Source organism: Lytechinus variegatus, chromosome 6, assembly GCF_018143015.1.
Source record: "Lytechinus variegatus isolate NC3 chromosome 6, Lvar_3.0, whole genome shotgun sequence".
NCBI classification, from domain to species: domain Eukaryota; kingdom Metazoa; phylum Echinodermata; class Echinoidea; order Temnopleuroida; family Toxopneustidae; genus Lytechinus; species Lytechinus variegatus.
The window spans coordinates 36,102,072-36,129,682 of NC_054745.1; the positions used below are offsets into that span (position 1 = coordinate 36,102,072).

At 34.9% G+C, this 27,611-nt stretch overlaps 1 protein-coding gene across 1 annotated transcript; it reads left to right on the top strand.

Annotated features, from left to right (window-relative positions):
* Nucleotides 1-27,566, top strand: LOC121417772. Its single transcript, XM_041611507.1, has 21 exons — nt 1-27; nt 418-575; nt 971-1,002; nt 1,368-1,700; nt 1,887-2,134; nt 2,871-2,999; nt 4,038-4,197; nt 4,749-4,794; nt 5,119-5,399; nt 5,838-5,853; nt 6,573-6,832; nt 7,055-7,162; nt 8,038-8,361; nt 11,770-12,018; nt 12,619-12,948; nt 13,471-13,688; nt 14,302-14,436; nt 15,493-15,646; nt 16,200-16,233; nt 26,644-26,909; nt 27,460-27,566. The coding sequence occupies exons 1-21, from the start codon at nt 1-3 to the stop codon at nt 27,519-27,521; spliced, it is 3,570 nt and encodes a 1,189-aa protein (XP_041467441.1). The 3' UTR covers nt 27,522-27,566.
* Nucleotides 27,567-27,611: the final 45 nt, after the last annotated feature.

Sequence of the window (27,611 nt, forward strand, 5' to 3'; positions counted from 1 at the left end):
ATGAATTTCCTTTTGTGCCACTACACAGTGGGTTGAAATTAAGGCAAGAGAAACGTATGCATACCTCAACAAAAGCTTATAACAAAATATTGTATTTTTTAGAGATATGTAATCAAATGAAAGTATTTTAACATTCCCTGGCATACTAATGGAAATTATTCTTAATAATTTCATGGTATCAAGATGGAATTATCACATTATATGTTTTGCTGACATAGACATAGTTGATACTAAATAAAAGCTGGACATATTTTCTAAGGTCACTTTCAAATCTCTAGATTAAAACCTGAAGAAGAGAGTTCCCACTAACAACCTTTAGAATGGCTAAGTAATTAATCTACACAGAAAGGACATTCTTTTGACTTTAGTTTGAACGCAGCCCCTGCAGGAAAATGAGTTACGTGTTATTATTTACAGATTTCCAATGAATACTACAATGGGGCGTTACCTCCTGAGAAGGGACTGGTGTTCTATCTTCTTGACAATGGAGCTAGTTTGGATATAAAGGACAATGCAGGCAATCTACCAATCGACTATGCTAAGGATCACGTGATCAATCAGATGATCTTGCTAAGGTTGTATTCTTTGATAGACACTTGATTTTATTCTATTCAACTGCTAGCTAAATGTCTTAATGTAATTCCTGACATGTATCATGAGGGTCAATGAAAATTTATTTTATGTTTTTTTTAATTTCAATTGGATTTTTTTTTCTCGAAAACATTAATACGGACTTCTTTCAGCTTCCACAAAGCCAGAACCTATATTGCGAAATTTAAACTTCTATATACATACGGTAACAAATCCCAGCAAATTGTATATTTTCTTTTGCAGAAGTTGATGCATTATCATTTTAGTGAACTGTAAATTGCATCATTTATTAAAACGCATGAACTTATTTACTTATATTACAATACATGAAATTTAGTTAGATACTAATAAAGCATGAATGTTATTTATGTTATTTCAGGTCACGTATAGAGGATATTGTATATTCAAAAGGTAAGATTTGAAATGTGAGGCATTTATTATTGCTTCTCATTAAATTCACCCCCTAGATTTTGTATCGACATTTGTTTTGCTAATCATGAAAATGTTTCCATCTCCAGGTATGAAACATTCACTTGACAAATTTCTTCTCAATATTACAGTCTTTCTTGATATTTCAAGTTAGTTAAAGTCTTGATACCAGAGAAAATGCTGTACTTGTAACTAAAATTGGTCAAACAATTCGTAATTAAAATTGCAGATTCTGTAATTTATCTGGGATGATTTTGTTTCAAACATAAATTTGTATCTCCATTTAAACATCTAGTTTGAAATTGTAATGCTATTTCACTACATTGTATCTTAAAAATAAACATTAGATGCACCACCAAACACTAGCAATCTTTCTGTTGAAGCCAAGTCATCTAACAACCAAAACGTTGATTTAAGAGACCATGATGTGTCCATCTTTATCCCTCCTGGCGCTATTCTCCATGATGACAAGGGCAAGATCACTCTTACATTCTTACGAGAGCTACCCGGTATCGACCTCCACGAAGATGAATCAGTTGCTTGTTACGGGATTAGATGTGATCCTCCAAACATGATGTTCGTGAAACCTGTTAAGATCAGGATACCGCACTCTTCAGTGGTCATTAATCCAGATCAAGTGAAACCAGACATCGTTTCTCGTGTATGGGACTCGGTCAAGGGTAAGTTATTCTAGTTTAATTTAATATATTCCATGCAAAATGCCAGCATTTTCAACAATATTTGTCTTAATAAAGCTTGGTTGTCATTTTTTTTACAACCGTCAATTCATTTCCATAAAATCACTACGAGAATCTCCCGCCATTTTAACATACATCTTTAACGATTTTCCCCCTTCTTAAATCCAGATCTACCAGTAACTTCGCGAAAAAGAACATCCAACTCATCGGACGAGCCACCATACTGCAAAGTGTTCAAGAGACACCTCGAGCTCTACATCAGACACTGCGCTGACTGGTGGGTTCTGATTCCTCTAGAACAACAGGTGATTCGACAGAAACTACTATGCTCTCCATACATCCCAGACAGCATAGAGAGAGGACAAGATGTTGACATTCATCTTCATGTTCATGCCAACCTACCAGGGATGGAAGAGGTGAGGGACAACAGTTGCATAGGCTAGATAGTTTTGAAGTGTGTGAGGGTGAATGGGGATTTAAAAGTAAGGGTGAGGGTTTGCGAGTGTGTGTATGGGGGGGGGGATGTTTATGTCATTGTGACAGAAGAAATAATGGTCCTCAAAAATCTGTGCTTTATTTCTCGACTTTAAGAGAACGAGGAACAACAGAGGAACAACACCTATCATAAATAAACCAGTGGTTGTGCTCGAGTGTTTGCTCACGTATCACCAACTCATGGTGATAGGCTAAGTTAGACATATCATATTTCTCCCAATTTTCCTTCACTGGTCCCATGTAATGTTATTTCAATGGCAATTGGCAAGTTCTGGAGATATAAGAATGTGTAAGCCCACTCCCTATTTTGTCCTAAATGCCATTACATTATTATTCCTCTCTTAAAATGCGAGACACATTTCCTCTTTGTGTCAAATTATTAATTTTTATTTTCAAGGAATTAGAAAATTACGTGGAACATGGAATAATGGAATGATTATGCAATTTCCTAGACCAACAGCGTATATAGAAGATTGATAGCAATTCTCAAAGGCCGGCATTATATTTTAGTGTATTGTGTAACTTTATTTGCCAATCACTTATTGTCTACTTAATATCCCAATTTCTTATATCAAGTGGTATTTTGAGTCCGATATCTCTAGACTTACTGCATAATACAAAAAGTATTCAGTAAGTCTACAACTCTTTATTTCACAGGAGATTCAAAGACAGGAGGAAAAACAGTTGTACAGGAAGGCTCATCCTTCAGTTCCAATCAACATTGCGACAAAATCGAGTGATGTTAGTGTGGCATCCTTTCGTGATGATGGAAATGAAAGCAGGAGTGTAAGTGATTATAAAGAATGTTATTTGTTGAGGTGTTAATATGTTGGTGATACCCATACGCCGAAAGTGAACTGAAGCCGGCTTACGCACTGCAAAAACCCCGGTGTTGATTTAACACCAGCCCGGAATCTATATATGTCCACACCGGAGAAGTATTGACAAAACTCCAGTTTGGAATCAAACCGATGCTGTTTTAATACTAATTTGTATTGTTTAAACACCTATCTGGTGTTAGACCAAAACGAAACTGGTGATGTTTAACACTTTTCTCGTGTGGACATGATATAGATTCCCGGCTTGTGCTAAATAAACACCAGAGTTTTGGCAGTGTGAGGCGGCTCGGCTTATGTGTATCACCTCCCTTTTTTGAAAGTCGGATCTTTGAATGAGGTTTGAGGCCGGCGTCAATACTAGATGTCTATCACCCCAAGTGGACTCAGAACGGTTCGACCATTGAACTTTATTTGTCCAATAATGTTAAATGTTGACATAAATATCTATGAGACTTGTATCACAGGAATAGTCGATGTGAAGCCGGTTTATGTCTGCCAGGGGAAAAACAATCTTCGGTCCACTTTTGGCGTATTTTATTACCATCCAACTATAAGGCTTGGTATGATTTTAAAGTCTGTTTCGCATACGGCTTCAAATTGGACGAATGTTTATCAGCATATTTATCTGTAATAAAATTCTTCGATTTTTAAGATAAGAGGATAAAGAAGTAACAATCGTTTTCCTTTCTTACTCTTTGAATTGAAGATGTTATAATCTTCATTATCATAGTTGTTATCTAATCAGGGGTGTTACAAAGACACTACCTGTGAGAGAGCTTGCTTCCTTTGAGCTGCATTTTTATGTTTCGTAATTGAACTAGACGTGTAAAAATCGAGCAAAGAACCAAGTAGCTTTAAGGAAAGGGTCGGAGGAGCTACCAATCAAGACATTTCCAGCAAAAAGGTAATTGTACATATTCCTGTAAAAAGGTGCTTTCTTTATACTTTGATTGAATTGAGACTTTATTCTGATTACACACTACAGGTTCTTCTCTTAAAAGACATCCAAAGCAAACTGAAACACATGATCGTTCTACCTATGACATCACGTGATGAGGATCAAGATTTCCCGGTTACTATCATGATAACGCAGAGTGGAAAAATCGATATTTCAATATCTCTTGCTTTTGTCATCAGATGTTCAGGTAAACCACATACTGTCTGCTCTATTATGATTGATTTTCGATAAGAATTGTGTTTGTAATCTATGATGAAGACTTATAAAACCTGGAAAGCAGGATTGTATGACATTAAGCCGCATGTTTGGTCAATGGTTCAGCCTTTGGCGTTGAATCTTAGAACATTGCTACACTTTCAATAAAATATTGGGAATATGATTATCCGCGAAGAGCTTGATGTCGTGACTTCGTACAATGTTTTTCACGACAATTATTATTATTATTGTTTCACTAGAAACAACGCAATTTAATGTTTATTCGTTTGTCCTTTAGCACGATAAACTGGAAAAAAATATGTTTCTGTTTTGTTTATGCTTTCAATATTTGAATTAAATGGAAAGGTTTTTTTAAAGGAAATGTAAATCATGTTACCCAACCAACCCTAATGAAACCATCAAATCTAAAACTTGTCTGGTATTTTTGCTGACGACGCACAACGCCTAATTTGTTTTTTGATCATCGTTCAAGTGACCAAGTACTATAAATTTTAATTAATTTACACTTTTTTGTTTCGACAGGTGAACTTGTGACCGAGCATTCATTACAACCTCCTTCATTCGCACCGTAAGCTATAAGTTTAACATTTGTTATATCCTTTAATACACCTCTCTGTAAAACCAAAAAAAAAGGTGACCCTTCGATATCCATTTCATTGATGAACGAAAACCGGCTTAAGTTCTCCCTTCGTATACATAATATTTATGAAACTATATGGTGTGAAATTGATGTCTACCTTTGCTCGCGGGGCTCACCGTCATGGAAGTGCCGAATATGTCCCATCAAAAAAAAAAACGAACTTTGGATTACGCCAAAGGCCAAACAATCAATAAATAACTGATTTACATTTGACCAAAAGTGCAATCTTTTATTTGATATATCGTGTTTTAGGGTAGCTGACGAAATATCAAGGAGTGACCTCCAGGATATTGATGTCCAGTCCATTGCTGACAAGATGACAGTAAATCAGTACTATGATTTAGGAGTCGCTCTTGGGTTCCGAGTTCAACAGTTAGACGTCATGGAATACAACCGATTCCGAGACAGACAGCAGGCTTTCTATGACATGCTAAAAAAATGGCGACAAACGCAACCCTCTGGTCAAGAAGCAAAGGAAATCCTGCTGTTACTCATGAAATCCTTGGAGTCTTCTACTCAAGACCTAGAATTAGGTTTGCTCTCTATTAACTTACCAATTTGTCATTTTATTTTTCGCTCAATATTTCTAGAAATCTTAAAAATGAACGAAATTCAATAAAAAAAGTCATTCAACACTCGTTATTGCTTATCACATTATGTTTATATTTTTCTACATCTTGTTTATATATCATGATTAACATATGAATTTAAATCTTCGTTTCTTAGTACGTTACAGATCGGATAACTTATGGCAAAATCCCTGTCACGTACTCATCAATAAAGCGCTATATAATTTAATACCTCTGCCGTAACAAAATCCACCAATTCAATTTCAGAGACATATCAGGCACGTTGGAACGAACATATTTTATCATACCATGCCTAGTAGCCACAAATGAATTAACCTCTAACCCTTCCTATTTTTTTTTTCAACATGTACCTTCTTGTTTGGATTCATCTACATCTAAAAGATATCTCCTCTGTTGGGTGAGTTGGCCTAGTCTAGTTGCTACAAACATTATTTTGATCATGTTGTCATTCGATCGATGGAGAGAATCGCAAATAGAACAATCGATGTAGCTGTGCCATCAAAGAACAAAATAAAAAGTTGTTTTACAATGAAATCGAAGACACTTTTGATATGAAGTTACGGCATTATAATACATGGGACATTTGATATATATCAGGAACATAAACGAAAAATGGTACATGATAGAGATATATACAACATATTTATTTGTCTTTGTAAACATGATTACAAAGAAATTTGTTTTTCACTGGTGTAACATTAAATTAGACATGCATGAACAAAATAAAACAAAGAAACAAATAAGTTACTCATGTATAAGCAGATATAAGAAAACATTTACAAAAGTTTGAGTCGTCCAGAGAACTTATCATAGTTACCATCCTTCAAATATTGCAATGATTATCGTTAACATTATTATTAATATTATTATTATAGTTATCATTATTATTATTATCACTACTATTACTTGTATATTATTATTATTTAACAAGAAGCTTTCCGGGATATCAGTACATCAGTGTCATTATTTCGCTGGGAACAGAAAGAATTTTTTTTTTAGCGTTGAGGTTGTGAATTGAATGTGCGTACATACCACAATCACATGTGAATTTATTTTTTTTTAATAGATTTTTTGATGTATTCTTCTTGAAAAAAATATTTCCTACACCTTCAACAGTGAAATCTCGGACAAGTTTCTTGTCGAATTCTCCCGGAAGATCAAGGGAAACAAGTTCTTCGTTATCGGAGAAAGGCTTGGTCTAACCAAAAGAGAGCTTGAACACATTCAGCATAAGAGTTTGTTTAATAGGAGAGATGCTAACATTCAAATGCTTTCCAAGTGGAAAGTATCCCAAACTTCAGAAGATGAAGCTGTGAAGACTTTGAAACGTGTTTGGGAATCTGTCCAGTCTGCTAGAACTGTGAAGAATGAAGAAGGTATGAAGAACAAAGATTTGAAAGCTTAATTTTAAACAAAAGAATGTCATAAAACATATTCTGAGACAATATTGGCACTAAAAAAAAACCTCCACTAGAATGCATATCAAAACTCAGTAAAATCAACTCTAACAATCTAATGTCCCCAATGGCTAAAAAGGAATACCATTATTTAGCTTTTATTCACATTTCTGGTAATCATGCATGTATATTCCTTTTCAGATGAAGATGTTTCACATCAAACAAAGCGAATTCATGTGAAAAGGACCAGATCAGAGGAAACTCATAGCGAGCCTGAAATTTTCGAGTCGATTTTCAATATAGGTGTAGGTAAGAATAGGTTTAGGATTGTAGCTATTAATACTGGTATCGCTGTAAGTATAACAATTATGATTTATTATTATCAATATATTTTTAATTGTTTAAATATCGCGTTAGCAACCAAAAAATAAAAATGAGAAATTCAGAAAAAAAATCATAATTAGAAATATACAAAACAAAATGACTTGAACAAAATATATATGTTCTACAAGCCTAACCGTACTTTTAATGCAAAAAAATTATATTGTAAGAATTCAACAGAATAATGGCAAAAATACACACAAAAGTGTTAGTGATGGTAACGAAAAGGAATTGAATTATTGCAATTGGAAAAAAATATGATAAAAAGGATAATTAAACAATAAAACTCTCGCTTATCATGATAATAAAATACAAAGTCATATTTTAGCATAACCAAGACAAAGAATAAAACATCTATAGTACATTAATTGTATAATTTGAAGAAAAACAATCTTGCGGCCATTTGAAAGGGATAAAAAGGACCATCCCCGTAAACGTCCTTGCTTTGATTTTAAGCGTGACATGTTAGTCCCTGGTAATAGGGTGAAAAGCGATTGCAAAAACATGTATGATTACTGTCTATATTATTATTGCTAGTAGTAGTAGTAGTAATACATATTACTGTCATAAATATATTTACACGCACAATGACACACCTCTATTGAATTCAATTCAAGTGAACTCTATTTTTTCCCCAATTAACATTGCATTATTTGTTCATATAAAGTATAAAAATTCATGCAAATAGATCGTCTGACATGTCTGAACATAGACCAAAGATTAAACGAATTTAATGAACTATCCTTGTCGGTTTACTTTCTGACACATCTGTACGTGAATTGAAATCACACCCATAATATTAGATGACAGTTCAAGTAGAAGCTTTGAGACACAAAACTCAGAGTATCTTGAGGACCTCCAGCTACATGGTGGACAACCAGAAGAAGAAGATATAAGGATCATCGCTCTTCAAGTTACAAGTCTACCGTTGGCACGTGATCTCGGGAAAGCCCTTCGTATTGGTGATGATATCATTGTTGGATTCATTGATCTATCGAGCCCGTCAGTGATTCGTAATGCGACGTTGCAGGTCATCGATAGTTGGTTGGGAAATTTGAAAGAGGAAGAAAGGGAAGAAAAGCTAACTCGGCTTCTGTCAGAGTACAACATCTTAAATGCCAAAGCAGGTATGTTGAATTAATGAGTAGTTATATAACATTTAATTACAATTGAAACAAAATTGTCCCCACAGATGGAGTATAGTATACTTTGAGTTAAAGCGTCAAAGTACCGTAGTTCTTATTCACTTCCCGTCGTGGGATTTAATCTCGACTTAATCGTTAATATTCTTCAGCGACCTTTTTTTCAATCAACCAATTTTGGATAGATGAAAGCATTAAAGGTCAGGTCCACCTCAGGAAAAAATATGGATCAGTAGAGAAAAATCATACAAGCACAATACTGAAAATTTCATCAAAATTGGATTTAAAATAAGAGAGTTATGAAATTTCAAAATTTTGTTTATTTTTTTTTCACAAAATAGTTATATGAACGAGCCAGTTACATCAAAATGATAGAGTCAATGATGTCACTCACTCATTATTTATTTTGTTTTATATTGTTTGAATTACACAATGTTTCAATTTTTACGAATTTGATGATTAGAACCTCCTTGCCTAAAGCACAAAATGTTAAAAAAATGGAATACCATGTGTTCAGAGAGGAATGAAACTTCATTTTACATGACAATGACGAGAAAATAAAAATATTTCATGTAATAAAATATAAAACAAATAGTGAGTGAGTGATGTCATCAGTTCTTCATTTGCATACCGACCGAGATGTGCATATAACTGTTTTGTGAAATGAAGCGAAACTTTAAAATGCCATAGCTTTCTTATTTTAAATCCGATTTTGATGAAATTTCCAATATTATGCATGTTAATTTTTTTCTCTTTTTATTCAAATCAAGTTTTTGTTGGGGTGGGCTTGTCCTTTAAGGACCTCAACGATTTATTCCTGAAATCCTTGAAAGATTGACAGGTATTCTAATGGAACCAGTTTTACTATGTGTTATCAAAAAGCGCTAACAATCTTTGCTCCATGTCGAAAGTCCATGCAGCATTCTTTATCGTTTTTTTTTATCGCCTCTGGGTTTTAGCCTCAGCTTTCTGGCTAGAGTTCCCTTTTCATCAAGGGAACGGCCGCTATCAAAGACCCATTGATACCACAGGTCTTTTATTCGACTTTCCTGCCGATCTTGTCTTCTGTTGACAGACCGAAGTATCTATTCTAAATAGCTCCCACCAAAACAAAAGCGTACCTTCATAGCAAATACGCAGCACGATAAGTAAATTAATGTAACTAGCAGCAATTACCCGTGGCAGCACAGGGGGTAGGAGTCATTTTTCTTTATCAAAGTGTGTGTGTGGGGGGGAGGGGTGACAATCTTGTATGTACAGCTACACTGCCTATTCTAACTGAAATCCAAGTAGTTTATTGGTGAAATATATCTAGACAACTGATTTATAGCAGACTTCTCTTTCAATATAGATAGGAGGTTCAGTTAAGTTAAGCATCTTGGGTTGAACTGGAGGAAGAACTTCAATAATCATTACAGAGTGAAATCCAAATCTAACTATAAAATGGAAAAATGTATTAGAACACGGTGTATTCAGTGAGCAGTCAAGAGGCAATTATTGTGATATAGAAATGTTATGATTACATGTATTGGGTCAGAAATAAATATGTAAGTACATTGCACATGTACCTTACAATGTACATTAGACTGCGGTTGTTTGTACTTTTTAAATTTAGGGTTGCTCAATCATATAAAAGTATGTCAGGATATCGAAAAGAAGTGAGAGTGAGAGAAAGGGGGGGGGGTGATAAAATGAGTGAGACAGTCTGTAAAATCATTTTACCAATGCTTGTTTATTACGATCACACTTCATTAGTATTTTGTTAATCACACAGAAATAAAGTTTAACATATGAATTGGCGAACATAATACTAGATATAGTTCATTTATATGTGTAAATGAATTTTAGAGACATTAATTTTGTTTAATGTGTGTAGCAAAGAAAGAAAATGCCAGTGTTACCAATGTTCCGAAGAAAATTTGATCAAATTTGCCCTTAAATAAAAGAATTAATAGCAAATCTATTTAAAAAATTCTAATTTGGGGTTTTGGAACTGAGCACTGAGTTGATTATCAGACTCAACCAAACAACTTTATCACATGTTGGAATTTACATTTACTGCGGCATCAATCATTCAATATAAATATTAAGTCTTACGTCAAAATACTAACCTTGCACTGAACTGTGTGCAACAGAGCACTGGCACTGCTTGGCCTTGGAGCATTGAGTGGCAGGTACTTGAATCTGTTAAAATACAGGATTAAATATAAAGGATGTTTTAATGAAACTGGATAGGTAGGTCATTCGATTGACCTTATTATCAAGAAAAGGTAACCTTCTCAAAGATTCATCATGAAGGTTTTATCTCCCGATTTCACTGATGACATAGATTCTAGGCCTACAAATAATGTTCTCACTTCATTCTCACCTGATCAGCAAGCAGGTGACAGTGAAGTGAGAATGATGTTTGTATGTCAAAGAAATCGGGAGATAAAACCTTTGTGATGAAGTTTTGCAACATGTACTGTAGCAAGAAATACACATCGCTTGTGAGTTGTGTTACGCGTTTGCGATTACTGCTGCTGAATAGAGTACAAGTGCAAGTGACGCGTGTAGCGGTATCCTCAGCGGGGCCTAGTAGGTAAGCACTATATAGGTACCAATCCTGCAGACGCAAGCTGAAACCCTAATATCCTAATCCTAACCCTAACCCTAATCCTCATCCTAATCCTATGAATATTTAAGAATATTTATGAGCTTGCAAGGGACTGGGAACTTCGAAGCTATACTCAGGGCTGCGAAAAGGAATGCCAACAAGTTAAGAATTGTAAAAAAACTTTAAATAATGCGACCAAAATACCACAAACAACCCCCTTCATGACAATCTGTGAACAATTTAACCATGTTTAGAAAAAAAATCCAGCTCTATTGAATGGAAAACCACGGAGAAAAGCTGCGTCAAACAAACGGAAGGACACACAAGATTAGCCAAATTATAGTAAGGATGACGACAAACAGCAAAGTGATAATACTAATAATCCACTACTAAATACAGATTAATACATTACGAGGACGCCTCTTACAGACACAGTGGATCATCTTCCCCCAATGAAATGTACATACCTTTTCTACTCCATGGGGTGTAATTCAACAGGCGTTTCCAAATGTAGTTGCAAGGCTTACTACATAGACTATCACATCCTATCTGATATAATTGAACACTATGTTGGACATCATATATCAGGACCTTTATTTGTATATAACTTAACACGCTTCCATGTAAACACCATATATTTTCTCTCTTTTCGATCAATCGACCAATCAGTTAATAATTCCAACCATTAAATGGTAAATGAATTCTCGAGCGTTCTAAATGCACATACACATCAAAGTCACATAAAATCATTATACTTATTTTGCGAAACAAAAATAAAAACCGCACCTTTTTTACAGGTCGTAAAGAAATCTCCAAAATCCCACAATCCACTGGAGAACTACTGCAGTTGTGTGAGCGAATAGACGTAAAAGCCTCTATTCTCCTGGAGATCATAAGTGGTGTGGTGACGTTTCCTGCTCACATCATCCGCCGTATTGCCCTGAAGATGTTAATAAAATGGCTAGACCAGGGCGGAACTAGAGAGAGACTTTTGGAAGTTGCTCAGGCTTTTCGTTTTAACGATGCCGCGCTCAAGATTGCAGAAGGTATTTTTTGTGAAAATTATTTATAACATAATATCATTAAATAGGTATAAAGGGATATTGTTAATGAAAAACGGAATGGGGCGACGAATAAAAGCTTTCCGAAATGGTAATCTTCAAATAAACCAGAAGCAACACTATTCTGGTTTCAACGGCGTTTCTAAAGGCTACTATAATTGGACACCTATTTCATTACTTTGCGGTGCATAGAAGAGACGCTTCCGTAAACAAAGCTGTTTGGAGTTATATTAATCTCATCCTAGATGAATTTCAAGTCTAATCTAATATTACCACTTTTCAATTTTAGTCTTTCTTATTATAGCACAAAGTTTATTGAGCCTTGTTATTGTTTTGACCTGCATTTTAAGGTATACATGAAGACCATTATTTTGATATTCCAATTTCCTCAGGTCTGTTATTTTGTAAATTATTGCACAAAATTAAGAAATCATTGCGAATCTAAAGTTGTAATCAGTTATGGTGATGTTCACTTTTTGAAATCGGTCGAGTAAATCGATATTAACTAAATTTACGATCCCTATTACACGTATTGTCAGCTTGGTAATGCAATATGTTAAGCCCTATTTTATATCTCATTTATAGCAATGGAATCTAGATTCCCCCCTTTCATCTCTCATGGGATCATGGATCATAGGGGAGTGAAACTGTTCCTGGACAAACTTGGCATCACTGTAACTATCCCTGAAGGAGCCATACCGAAAGGGATGAGATCCGTGGCAACACTTCAAGTTCGAACGCAAGACAGTCCTAGAATACCTATACAACAGGGTGAAGTCCTCATTACTCCTGTCATCGAGAGCTCTCTCACACAAGAACTGATAAAGCCAGCCACGGTGGTAGTACAGCTTTGTACCAACCCCAATGTTCGTAGAGATGACTCCCCCGCTATCCTCTACACCAAAATAGGACCAGGTAACTATGCTTATTCGCAAATGTGAAAAGCGTCGCTGATTCTAAAATACTTTAAGGTATTGGAAGATTTTTCCATTGGTACAATTGGCGAGGCATCGTGCGCCTAAAACATTAAAAAATGTGTCAATGGATCTATTTTGACTGTATTAACATCGGCGACGCCTATATTAAGTGGATTATGCGCTTACCAGCTTACAACCACTCCTACTTAGGACCTCTACTGGCAGCTTCCAATATCATAAACAACTATCATAACAAATAAATCATATATCTTGTAATGTGTATTTTTCTGACACTTTGGCATAGAGAAAATGCAAGTTTGAGTACTAAATAAGTAAATATCTCTAAAGTAATGGAAAGTGGTTGCTGGGAAGGAAAGCACACTTTGGAATTTTGGAATAAATTGATGGAGCCTTCAGTAATTATCTGGGCCGCCTTCTAAGCGAAATTAAGAACTATTGTAAATTTTAAATTTTGAGATCTTATTGAGTAATGTTATGTCTTTTTCTTTCAAATTCGAAGCTTTCTTCGGTTGTAGACGCCTGACAAACCCCACATCCAAAATCTCAAGAAATGAGATCACTTTTCTCACTCGGCATCTACAAGTGTTTGCCCTGTCGTCAAACAGTCTCCGGGGACTCGAGTTGAGATGTTTAATTTTTCAGCCAGTAATCATGGATCCTACACAGAATCCAACTCTTCGCATTTACATACTGCATCCTTATATGCACTATGTACAGGTATATTATTTCACTAGTGAATCTGTTGCGGAAATATTAAAAGATATTCACGAAGGCTAAGTTGGCCTTTATTTTTGAGCCTCAAAGACCGGGGCAAAGCGCGTGCTCTAACAAACTTGATTGATTGGTTGTTTTTCTATCCCTTTTTAAAGGATAATGATAGGTTGCATCTGTGCTGTATTTTGTTTGAATTCTGATTACTTCTTCTTTATACTTGGTTCTTCTATTCGTTCTGTGATTTTTATGATACTTTTTTTTCTTCTTGCTCTTTATCTCTATTGTTGTCATTTCTTTCTTTATGTCGTTTTGCTTTTATTTATTTTAATCTATGGACATATAATCTCTTCGTTTCGTATCCACAATTTATTGCACCTATTAGGCCTGTTCCTTAAACCTTTATCATTTTAAGGATTTATAAAATCGCAAGATTTATCCAATAAAGCAGAATTTTATTTTATATCCTCCAAATATATCCGTTCCATGGCATTCATATTCCTATGATGTAATGATTGATTAAAAAAGTGCCATGCCTTATTTTTTTTTTGGGGGGAGGGGGTGTGACTCCAAAAACTGTAGACTTACAGCAAACACCTTACACACGATTTGATTTCAGGATATAGTGAGATCAGAGAAGTGTTCGCCTGTCACCTACTGTCAAGTCATGGAAGAGTTAAAGTTCTATATAGATTCAACAACAAGAGACCTAAGAATCGTTTGCCGCATCGGAACTGCAAGGCTCAAAAGAATGGTGATAATTTTTGTCAAATTTGATTGTCATGCTAATGTGCGTTGGAAGATGTCTAACAATAGTAGATGTATATTACATTATTATATTGTATAACATTGTACTCGTAGAATTGATAGAAATTGAATAATGAAAGACAATCCTTATATAAAAGTCAATTTACCCGAAGGTAGAAAAATGAGTTCCCTAGCTGTTAAGACGTTGGCTAAGTTATCCCTTAACGCACTTTTTGCAGGTTAACGTTATGTATCGATATGGTCTAAATTGGTTGAATGGTTATTGAGCGTTTTATTCTTTCACAAATGACACTTACAGAAGTAGTTAATGAAAATGGAATTGACTTTAAATTAGAGATACTGTAAACATGCACAATTGAAACCTGTCGGGTGCAAAGTTTGAAATAGAGCATATAATTTTATTTTCATGTATCTTTTGACCACTGTTCCAACTGTCAAATGCCCACACCATCGCATGGGTCACGGAAGGAATTAAATAATTGGAGGTCGGGCTGACCAATTTGATGGGAATTTTTATTCTTTTATTCATGAACTATCATTATATCCGGACCACCATCATTATCACCATAATTATCACCATTATTATCATTTACATCACCACTGTCATCACAATAGTCATTATTACCATTATCATCTTCATCACCAATTTACCATCATCATTACCATCATTAAAATTATTATCAATATTCTATCGAAACGATTTTCATCATCGCTAACAATGAATCATGATCATGATAATTACTATCATCACCTTCCATTATTATCGCAATATTTATCATCATTATCATCATCATCATTATCGCCACCATCATCATCACTGACATCATCATTGCTATCATCTTTGCCATCATCATCATCAATCATCCAAACATCATGATTATCATCGTGACAAAGATTATTATTGGCATATTTACCATTATCTTGGTTTTGGCATTTTGAAGAAATTATGTTCTCCTCTTCCTTCTGGATCTCCCTTTTTTCATAATGACTAATTTTCTTAATTCATAACTCATTTATAAAATCTTACTACTCACCTTTAAAGATACCGATTAAAGGTATACTATGTGGAAAGGTCAACCATGTAGACTTCGAGCTTCAGTTCACTCCCAAGGAGAAAGGAAAGAAGAAAGTCGAGATGACCATTCAGGAAGGGTCAATAATATATGCAGAAAGCAAGTTCGAAACGTCAATAGAAGGTAAACACATGAATGAAACAAAATCAGCATTTTTACGTGATTCCTTCATGCAGATAAATAAAGTTTAAACAAATTGTATGATCAAATTTAGTAGAAAATCCAACTCTACTTCTAAGTAACACCTCTTAAGATATACAATGTACTTGTAAACGCGCTATGTTCATGGGCCACATATTTTTGACACCCCTTCTTCTTCTCCTCTGTAGAAAGAAACAATCATTATCGTTCTTGTATTCTATGTTGTCCACGTATTCAAATACGATCGAAGAATAAATTGTTACGGAAAATGAGCTGTATTTATTTTATTTTGAAAAGACAGCGAATTGTATCTGGCAGTTATTCCCTTATAATGCTTGTATAAATTACGGCAAATGTTTCACCTTCCCACCTCTTTTTATTCATCTCTTTTGCTATGTGACGATGTGGGGATTCCGATTTTCAACATATTTTAAAGTAGTGTAGTTACTTTCTGTTAAAAGATTATGTCTGAAATACTTTTCAATTCTCAATTTTCCAAGCTTTATGTTGCTTTCTTATTCGTTGTTTGATACAGATGTACCAGATTATACACGAGATCAAAAGGATTCGTAAGTTCATAACGTTACCGTTGAATAATTTACTTCGGTATATCATTTCGAATGAATTCGGTAAACGATGGTTCTTTACTGATATCAAACAATTATATTATATCGGATGGCTCAAAATGGAAAACCAGAAATATTCCAAGAGTTTGGGCGAATTTTCCACGAATCGCCGATGAGTGGAATATTGGTCCATTTTGAGGCGCGATAGCTCAGTCGGGGAACGGGGTTTTGGATTCCAGTGACCCGGGTTCGATTTCCTCTTCGTGCGCTAGAGTGCCCTTTGGAAAGGTATTCATACTCATTACCAGGTTTCTCGGAGAGGAACTTAACCCGTCGGTCCTCTAATTGCTCGTTTCTTACCAAGTAGGTAAAAATCAACACCTTTTAAATAGTGAACATTTTGGGCATTCGATAAAATAAAGACATGCAATATGATTAATAACTAACCCCCCCCCCCCCAACAAAAAAGAGGGAGAAATTTGATTGAACAATTTACATCACTAACCACATAGGCATCAGCACTACATATTATCATGGTTGAATTTGGTCGTTGACTTGCAAGTTACGTGTAGATCAGAATGGCGACGTTGAGTGCCATTGTGATCTATGTTGCGCGTTACATAGCTTTCATTGTACGCGTTGTATATGTTACACATTCGCTAGGGCTTCTTTTAATGCCAATTATGTTCCCCGAAAGAAAAGCCTGTCAATATTTTTTATCATTATCAAAATTAGACATTGTGGCCTTGTGATGCACTGGATCCAGCGTTGTCTCAATTTGATTAACATTGGGACATGTACATGTATGCTGACGCGTAGAGTACGCAGTTGTTAGCTCTGCCTTATTGCCTGTTACATTTCCACGCATTTTGTCATTGAGAGGGCAACCGGGGGGGGGGGGGGGGGGTGTTACACCCACAAATGTAATAATCGCCCACAAATGTAATAACGCCCACAAATGTAATAACACTTTACCCACAAATGTAATAACGCCCACAAATGTAATAACACTTTACCCACAAATGTAATAATTTCACCCACAAATGTAATAATGCACTTTACCCACAAATGTAATAATTTTTGATCGCCCACAAATGTAATAAATTTGGAGGGATTTTTGGCAAATCCGTTCTGAACTAAAATCGTATAGTAATGCGTTCATTTAGCACAAAAGTGCAAAGTCTCTTTTCCTGACCCGGTCAATTAACAAATTATAATATAAATCCAAAGTCTTTATTCCAGACCCGGTTGTTTCAAAAATAATAATATGAGCCCAAAGTCTTTATTCCAGACCCGGTTGTTTCGAAAATAATATGAGCCCAAAGTCTTTATTCCAGACCCGGTTGTTTTAAAAATAATAATATGAGCCCAAAGTCTTTATTCCAGACCCGGTTGTTTCAAAAATTATAATATAAATCCAAAGTCTTTTTCCAGACCCTGTTGTTTCAAAAATTATAATATAAATCAAAAGTCTTTATTCCAGACCCGGTTGTTTAGAAAATAATAATATAAGTCCAAAGTCTTTATTCCAGACCCGGTTGTTTAAAAAATAATCATATGATCCAAAAGTCTTTATTCCAGACCCGATTGTTTCAAAAATGATAATATAAGTCCAAAGTCTTTTCTCCAGACCCGGTTGTTTCAAAAATTATAATATAAATCCAAAGTCTTTATTCCAGACCCGGTTGTTTAAAAAATAATCATATGATCCAAAAGTCTTTATTCCAGACCCGATTGTTTCAAAAATAATAATATAAGTCCAAAGTCTTTATTCCAGACCCGGTTGTTTCAAAAATGATAATATAAGTCCAAAGTCTTTATTCCAGACCCGGTTGTTTAAACAATAATAATGCAAGTCCAAAGTCTTTTTCCAGACCCTGTTGTTTCAAAAATCATGATATGAATCCAAAATCTTTTTTCCAGACCCGGGTGTTTAAAAAAATCATGATATAAATCAAAAGTCTTTTTTCCAGACCCGGTTATTTCAAAAATTATAATTTTAGTCCCAAATGAGATACATTAATGATATTCCAGTGGAATAAAAATGAGAATCGAGCTTAGTCTTTTCTCCAGACGCTAATGGTAAATTGAAAATCAAGCATAGTCTTTGCTCCAGACCCGGTAACTAAAAGCTGAAACTTTATAGTAATGTGTTTATATAGCACAAAAATGCGAATTTTTTTTTTCCAGACCCGGTTAATTAAAAAATTATAATATAACTCCAAAGTCTTTTTTCCAGACCCATTTATTTAAAAAATTATAATAATTATAAAAAAAACAAAGACCCACGATCCTATTTATGTTGAATAACATGGAAATGTAGCGTAGTCTTTCTGTCAGACCCAGTTATAAAAGTCATTAAAAACACAACAACAACAACAAAACAAAGAACCTGCAACCATTAAAGGTCAAGTCCTCTTCAGAAAAATGTTGATTTGAATCAATAGAGAAAAATCAGACAAGCACAATGCTGAAAATTTCATCAAAATCGGATGTAAAATAAGAAAGTTATGACATTTCAAAGTTTTGTTTATTTTTAACAAAATAGTTATATGAACGAGCCAGCTACATCCAAATGAGAGAGTCGATGATGTCACTCACTCACTATTTCTTTTGGTTTTCATTGTTTGAATTATACATTATTTCAATTTTTACGAATTTGACGATTAGGACCTCCTTGCCTAAAGCACAAAATGTTAAAATAATAAATTTCCACGTGTTGCAGGGAGGAATGAAACTTCATTTCACATGACAATGACGAGAAAATAAAAATATTTCATATTTCATTTAAGAAAATACAAAAGAAATAGTGAGTGAGTGATGTCATCAGTTCCTCATTTGCATACCGACCGAGATGTGCATATAACTGTTTTGTGAAATGAAGCGAAACATTAAAATGCCATAACTTTCTTATTTTACATCCGATTTTGATGAAATTTTCAGTGTTATGCTTGTTGAATTTTTCTCTTTTTATTCAAATCAAGTTTTTGTTGGGGTGGACTTGTCCTTTAAAAAAAAATAATTTCTTGTATATTCCTTCCTTTTTTCTATGAAAAAACCTAAATAACAAAATAAAAAAATAAAAATACATATGAAAAAAAAACTGAGAAATAAGATATCAGTAAACAAAAGGGGATTACTTCCCGAAAACGATAAAGTTGTTGATTGACGATCTATGATATATTATATAAAAGAAAAACATTCTAACAAGAGGGGATAACCATTCCATTCCATGTTTTTATTTGGCAATAAGTCATGATTGACTATTTTTGCCACCAACTGTATGAGAAGTAGGGTAACAATTTTATTTAGTATTATTTTTATTACTTCTTTTTGTCTCACCTGCATAGCAGAGTGAGACTATAGGCGCTGCTTTTCCGACGGCGGCGGCGGCGTCAACATCAAATCTTAACCTAAGGTTAAGTTTTTGAAATGACATCATAACTTAGAAAGTATAAGAACCTAGTTCATGAAACTTGGCCATAAGGTTAATCAAGTATTACTTAACATCCTGTCAGAGTTTCATGTCACATGACCAAAGTCAAAGGTCATTTAGGGTCAATGAACTTAGACCATGTTGGGGGAATCAACATCAAAATCTTAACCTGAGGTTAAGATTTTGAAATATCATCATAACTTAGAAAATATATAGACCTAGTTCATTAAACTTGGACATAAGGTTAATCAAGTATCACCAAACATCCTGCATGAGTTTTACGTCACATGACCAAGGTCAAAGGTCATTTAGGGTCAATGAACTTTGGCCGATTTGGGGGTATCTGATGAATTACAATCAAAACTTTAAAAAGTTTTGGATCTGATTCATGAAACTTGGACATAATAGTAATCAAGTATCACTGAACATCCTGAACAAGTTTCAGGTCACATGGTCAAGGTCAAAGGTCATTTAGGGTCAATGAACTTTGGCCGAATTGTTTTTTTTTGTGTGAATTACCATCATAACTTTGAAAGTATGTTGGTCTAGTTCATAAAACTTGGACATAAGAGTAATCAAGTATCACTGAACATCCTGTGTGCATTTTAGGTCACATGACCAAGGTCAAAGGTCAATGAACTTTGGCCATAATGGGGGTATCTGTTGAATTACCATCATAACTTGCAAGTTTATTGATCTGACTTTTGAAACTTGGGCATAAGAGTAATAAAGTATCACTGAATATCCTGTGCAAGTTTCAGGTCACATGATCAAGGTCAAAGGTCATGTGAGGTCAATGAATTTTGGCCACATTGGGGGTATTTGTTGAATTACCATCCTATCTCTGTAAGTGTATTGGTCTAGTTCATAAAACGTGGAAATAAGAGTAACCAAGTATCACTTAACATCTTGTGCGAGTTATAGTAGTTTTCAAAGTCAGCACTGCTGCTATTTTGAATCGCGTGATGCAGGTGAGACGGTCAGAGGCATTCCACTTGTTTATTATTATTATTTCTTGTATATTCATTCCTTTTTTTATGAAAAAAAAAAACACAAAACCTTTAAATACATATAAAACAAAAAACTGAGGAATAAGATATCAGCACACAATATGGGGATTACTTCCCGTAAACGATAAGGTTGTTGATCGACGATCTATGAGATATTATATAAAAGGAAATCATTCTAGCAAGAGGGGATAAAGTTTTAACAAGTTCTTCGGTATTTTAAATTTCAGTGTACCAAGCACCATTTGTAATATATTCAGCATTTCTTTTTATTAGTTACAATTCCAATAATCTCAGTGGCCTAAGATATATTTTCTGGGGTTATATTGACCCGTTAAGTAAGTAAAGAGAGAGAGAGAGAGAGGATTTATGTGATCAAGAAGTGATAAGATAGGGAAAAAAAATGATTTGAAATGACTGAAAGAGAGACAGGCAAAGAAAGAAGGGCCCCCTCCCACACCCGTACCAGAGTTACGGAGTTAGGCTGTCCCGTCGGTGGATTCAGGTCCATCAACATCTTGAGGTTTAATCTTTCCAGGGGGCAAACGTGTGTGTGTGTTTGAGTTTTGTCAGACGTGTCTAAATCAGATATGATTATTTACGTCTGGGACCGACCTTTAACGTCACCATCCGAAAGACGTGACCAGGGCTCGAACCTCTGCATCAATTTGTAACTTCCCCACATAGCTTGGATTACAGGCGCACGCCACAACGATCAGTGTGTGTGTGTGTGTGTGTATTTGAGTTTTGTCAGACGTGTATCAAAACAAAAAAAAAGTATCAATCAAATATGATTATTTACGTCTGGGACCGACCTTTAACGTCACCATCCGAAAGACGTGACCAGGGCTCGAACCTCGACCCTCTGCATCAATTTGTAACTTCCCCACAGCTTGGATTACAGGCGCACGCCACAACGCCCAGTCTTTAAATATGGTGTAGTCTTTGCTCTAGACCCATGCAGTTATTTCAAAAATAGAAATTATTAGAAACGATAAAAATAGACAAACAATATTAACCAAGACGCCACAATATCAATGATGTAGAATATCGTTGTTGTTGTTGTTATTTTGGGTTTTTAAGGCGCGTACCATTCAGATCTGAATATTTACGCCTTTTATTAATTTGACGTTTTTGTGGTATTCAATTCAATTCAATTTTATTTATTTCACTTCCATCAAACAAAAACAAGTTGTATACCAACTTACGGTATGCCTTATCACAGGGTTTTATAGTTTGGGAGATGCTGGTGTCTAAGTTTTTAGATTAATCTTTTGCTTAATTTGTATTTTAAGAGAACTGGATGTGGGGTAAAGACAACTCTCTAAACCCAAGCATTTAACTGGGTTTAATTTTAAAGATTGGTCTTAGCGGCTTTGATTTTTTTCAATATTTGTTTATCTTATAAATAGCTGGGTCTAGACGAAGGTCTAAGCATAATAATAATGTTATTCAACAGGAATAAGAATATGACAAAGTCTTATGTTTTTAAGATTGTTTGAATTAATTTCTAAATGACTGGGTCTGGAATAGAGACAACGCTCTAAACATGTGCTTTTGTACTTGGTCTTAATTTGGAGGATTGTTGGTTCTTAGATTCGTTGTTGGGGGTTGGATTTTATTGTTTTTTTATTCTTGAAATAATTGTGTCTGGAGGAAAGTCTACAATCGATCTCCATGTTATTCCACAGTAGTTAGATTATTGGGTATTTGTTGTAGACAATTTTATTTTTAAATAATAACCAAGTCTGGAAAATGGACGTTTTCTTTGCAAATGCATAATTACAATGTTTTGTAGGGGTCTTAGTATTATTATACAAAAGAATCTGGGTGTGGGGTACAGACATATTTTTTACTGGGTGTAACTTTTGAAAACTGGTTTTAGATTTTATTTTCTTTTTTAATTCATTTCTTAGATAACCTGGTCTGGAGGAAAGAGTACGTTTTACAACTCATGTTATTCCAAGAGAATATGATAGGGTCTTATGTTAGATTTTTTTTCGTAATTTTTGTAATAATTAGGTCTGGAATAAAGACAACATTCTAAACCTCTTTTTAAAAACATGTTCTTAGGTTCAAGGATTGCTTGGTATTAGATTTGGAGTTATTTATATTTTTACTCTTAGCCTTATTTTGAAAAACAAATGACTGTGTCTGGCTGAAAGACTACGCTATATGTCCATGTTATCCAGCATTAATAAGATTATGGGGTCTTTATACGGTTTTTGTTGTTGTTGTATTGTTATTTACAATTTTTGAATAACAGGGTTTGGAGAAAAGGCTAAGCTCGATTTTCTTTTTTTCCACTGGAATATCATTATGGTATCTTAGTTTGGACTTATATTATAATTTTTGAAATAACTGGGTCTGGAAAAAAGACTTTGGACTTACATTATAATTTTTTAATCTACTGCGTCTGGAAAAAGACTTTGGACTTTTGTGCTATATGAAGGCTTTACTATAGGGTTTTAGTTTGTAGTTTTAACTCTTCATGCGTTACGTTCGCATTATTGCACATCCGTAGGCGTGTTTCGTTCGCATTTTTGCACAACCACACATTTCCCATAGACGTCCCCTGTCCCATTGTTTTCGAACAATTGCATGCCCTGGAGCATGCCTAGCTACAATGTATAGCCTATACTATAGTATAGAGATCAGCAATAACCCCCCCCCCCCCCCTGATCACAGCCAGGAAGTTCATTGAAAAAGGAGAGGAGAAAATCAATAAAATTCTCCTCACAAACAATACCATGGCCAGGTTTATTGTTAGGAGTCTGGGACAAAAATTTACTCTCTTTTATTTCCACTATAAATGGGCTATTTATATCAGATTATCATGATTTTGGTATCAATGCAAAGCCTATGTAATGAACAGTCCAAGTGGATAAATAAAAATCATGCCACTAACACAAGAACCAAAGTAAAAGGGGGGCTAAAATTTGTTGGAAATATTAGGAGAAAGCATTTAGAAAATGTAATTTACTATGCAATTCTCCATAATTTATCAAATAAATTTATATACGATAAGAAAGCCCAGGAAACACTTTACAAGTTTGCTACACAACATTTTCTTTCAAAATGATCAGATAAAAAGTTATGGCACTCTAAATAACAGAGTGTATTATACCGCGTAGAGGGGATCACTGCTAAAATAATGCAACACACAGGGGTTTACAAGTGAACGCATGAAGAGTTAAATAACCGGGTCTGGAGAAAAGACTATGCTTGATTCTCAATTTACTCATAGCGCGTATATTCACAATACGTTCAGTATAATTTAAAACAACAACAAAGACTTTGATTCCACCAGTTTTAATTAACTGGGTCTGGAGAGAAGACTAGGCTCGATTCTCATTTTTATTCCACCGGAACATCATTATCGTATCTTAGTTTGGACTTATATCATAATATTTGAACAACCGGGTCTGGAATAAAGACTTTGGATTTATATTATAATTTTTGAAACAACCGGGTCTGGAGAAAAGACTTTGGACTTATATTATCATTTTTGAAACAATCGGGTCTGGAATAAAGACTTTGGACTTATATTATTATTTTTGAAACAACAGGGTCTGGAAAAAGACTTTGGATTTATATCATAACTTTTTAAACAACCAGGTCTGGAGAAAAGACTTTGGACTTATATTATCATTTTTGAAACAATCGGGTCTGGAATAAAGACTTTGGATTTATATTATAATTTTTGAAACAACAGGGTCTGGAAAAAGACTTGGATTTATATTATAATTTTTGAAACAACCGGGTCTGGAGAAAAGACTTTGGACTTATATTATCATTTTTGAAACAATCGGGTCTGGAATAAAGACTTTGGACTTATATTATTATTTTTAAACAACCGGGTCTGGAATAAAGACTTTGGATTTATATTATAATTTTTGAAACAACCGGGTCTGGAGAAAAGACTTGGATTTATATTATAATTTTTTAAACAACCGGGTCTGGTGAAAGACTTTAGACTTATATTATCATTTTTGAAACAATCGGGTCTGGAATAAAGACTTTAGGCTCATATGATTATTTTTTAAACAACCGGGTCTGGAATAAAGACTTTGGGCTCATATTATTATTTTTGAAACATAAAGACTTTGGATTTATATTATAATTTTTGAAACGACCGGGTCTGGAAAAAGACTTTGGATTTATATTATAATTTTTGAAACAACCGGGTCTGGAGAAAAGACTTTGGACTTATATTATCATTTTTTAAACAATCGGGTCTGGAATAAAGACTTTAGGCTCATATGATTATTTCTTAACAACCGGGTCTGGAATAAAGACTTTGTACTTATATTATAATTTTTGAAACAACCGGGTCTGGAATAAAGACTTTGGGCTCATATTATTATTTTTGAAACAACCGGGTCTGGAATAAAGACTTTGGATTTATATTATAATTTTGAAACAACCGGGTCTGGAAAAAGACTTTGGATTTATATTATAATTTTTGAAACAACGGGGTCTGGAGAAAAGACTTTGGACTTATATTATCATTTTTGAAACAATCGGGTCTGGAATAAAGACTTTGGACTTATATTATTATTTTTTAAACAACCGGGTCTGGAATAAAGACTTTGGATTTATATTATAATTTTTGAAACAACAGGGTCTGGAAAAAGACTTTGGATTTATATTATAATTTTTTAAACAACCGGGTCTGGAGAAACGACTTTGGACTTATATTATCATTTTTGAAACAATCGGGTCTGGAATAAAGACTTTAGGCTCATATGATTATTTCTTAAACAACCGGGTCTGGAATAAAGACTTTGTACTTATATTATAATTTTTGAAACAACCGGGTCTGGAATAAAGACTTTGGGCTCATATTATTATTTTTGAAACAACCGGGTCTGGAATAAAGACTTTGGATTTATATTATAATTTGTTAATTGACCGGGTCAGGAAAAGAGACTTTGCACTTTTGTGCTAAATGAACGCATTACTATACGATTTTAGTTCAGAACGGATTTGCCAAAAATCCCTTCAAATTTATTACATTTGTGGGTAAAGTCATTATTACATTTGTGGGCGATCAAAAATTATTACATTTGTGGGTAAAGTGCATTATTACATTTGTGGGTGAAATTATTACATTTGTGGGTAAAGTGTTATTACATTTGTGGGCGTTATTACATTTGTGGGTAAAGTGTTATTACATTTGTGGGCGTTATTACATTTGTGGGTGCAACAGCGCCCCCTCCACCAAAAAAGTGGTAGGGGTGTGCCGCGGGCGAGACAAAAAACGGGGGCCTTGGAGCGGGCTTATTGTAAAAAGGAGGGTCCTCGGAACGGGATTCGGAACTACAATTTTGTGAAAACGGGGGTCCTTGGAAAGGGTCGCCAGCGTGCGAGTACGTGCGTATGCACCCCTATGGAACGGGTATGCGTACATGAAGCAGCTAACGCGGCCTCCGCTGGGTGCGCTCGCGCAGAGACGATGGTCGGACAGCGCTCGGCGGCCGCTTTTCACCAAAATTGCAGCAGATCAATGCGACCGGAGAGGCGTAACGAAAAATATGCGAAGCTTTGGAGCGGATGTCTTTCTTCTTTTTTCTCGATAAGAACAAAATGCTATGCCTTGGAGCGGCTTTCTTTGTTTTATTTCCTCAATAAGACAAAAATGCTATGCCTTGGAACGGAAATTTGGGTGTAAAAATGGGGGTCCCCTCCGCGGCACATACCCACTATGCATTATATACTGAGTGCCCCCCCCCCCTCGGGGAGGGCAATAAATTGGGTCCGTGGATAAACAATTGGAAACATTTGATCACAGTCCTAAGCAGGCAATACTGAATTATAGTTTCCCTGCTCAGATGTCTGATACGGTTAATACTACAATATATCTATCGACAGCAGGCAATGTTTCTTAGGTATTTAAACTTTATAAATGCATTGAATGTTACCAAAATGTGGTTAATGTAATTTACATACTATTCCATCTACTTGTAGACATGGTCAATTGCAGTGTGTACCTGACAGCATTCTAAAGATCCTGGCAGAAGAAATCCGATCACCGAAAGAATTGAAGTCCCTTGCCTACCAGCTTGGATTCTCTCCATCAGCTACAAAGAAATACCTCAACCAACCTGAGTTATCCATGGAGATGCTTCGAAAGTGGAGGCGCCGGGTTCGACCAAGTCAACAGATTGACGAGCTTCATCTAGCCTTGAAAAATGCTGGACTAGGACAGTCAGCAGAAATCTTCTTACCTGAACGTAAGTAGGCCATTTTGATTTATAAATTCGTAGCACACAGTCAAGAATTTATATCAATACCATGCTACATTAATCTCATTTTGATTTTAACAAATTCCAACCCTATGTCTATCACAGTCTATTTAAAAGCTGAGGATGATTCGCATAAAGCAGCAAAGTTGTACACCTTTTAGTTGACACGGCATTTGCTCATGCAACAATTGTTCTGGGATTAATTTTACAGGGCTAAAGTAGTAGAGTTTAAATAGGGTTTTATGTAAGTTTAGAGTTAAGATAGGGTAAAGTGTTAAACACAAGGTTTAAGTTGGTCATTCGCTTAGTGTGTGGAATGTAGAACGAAGCAATATCATTGTCGCAAGAGCAAAGGCCAAGGAGCAAATTTGAATCATGAATTCAATATTTTTTATCGCACACAATGACACTTTTACCACTTACATTTTCATTGCCGTGTGGTTTATATAAGAGTGACACCCCCCCCCCTAAAAAGCAAATAACTCAAGTATTTCTTATTTTTTCTTTTCGTTTGTTCCCATCAACAATGTTGTTATAGTGATCACAACATCGAAGGCACACTTTTCACATACCCGAAAATTATGGGAGTCAAAGAAGTAACAGATATCCCCCACGAGAATTATGCAGAGAGCTGAACGAGATTGATGAGAGCTGAGGTACTGACGAATGTACGATGAAACGACCAAGGAG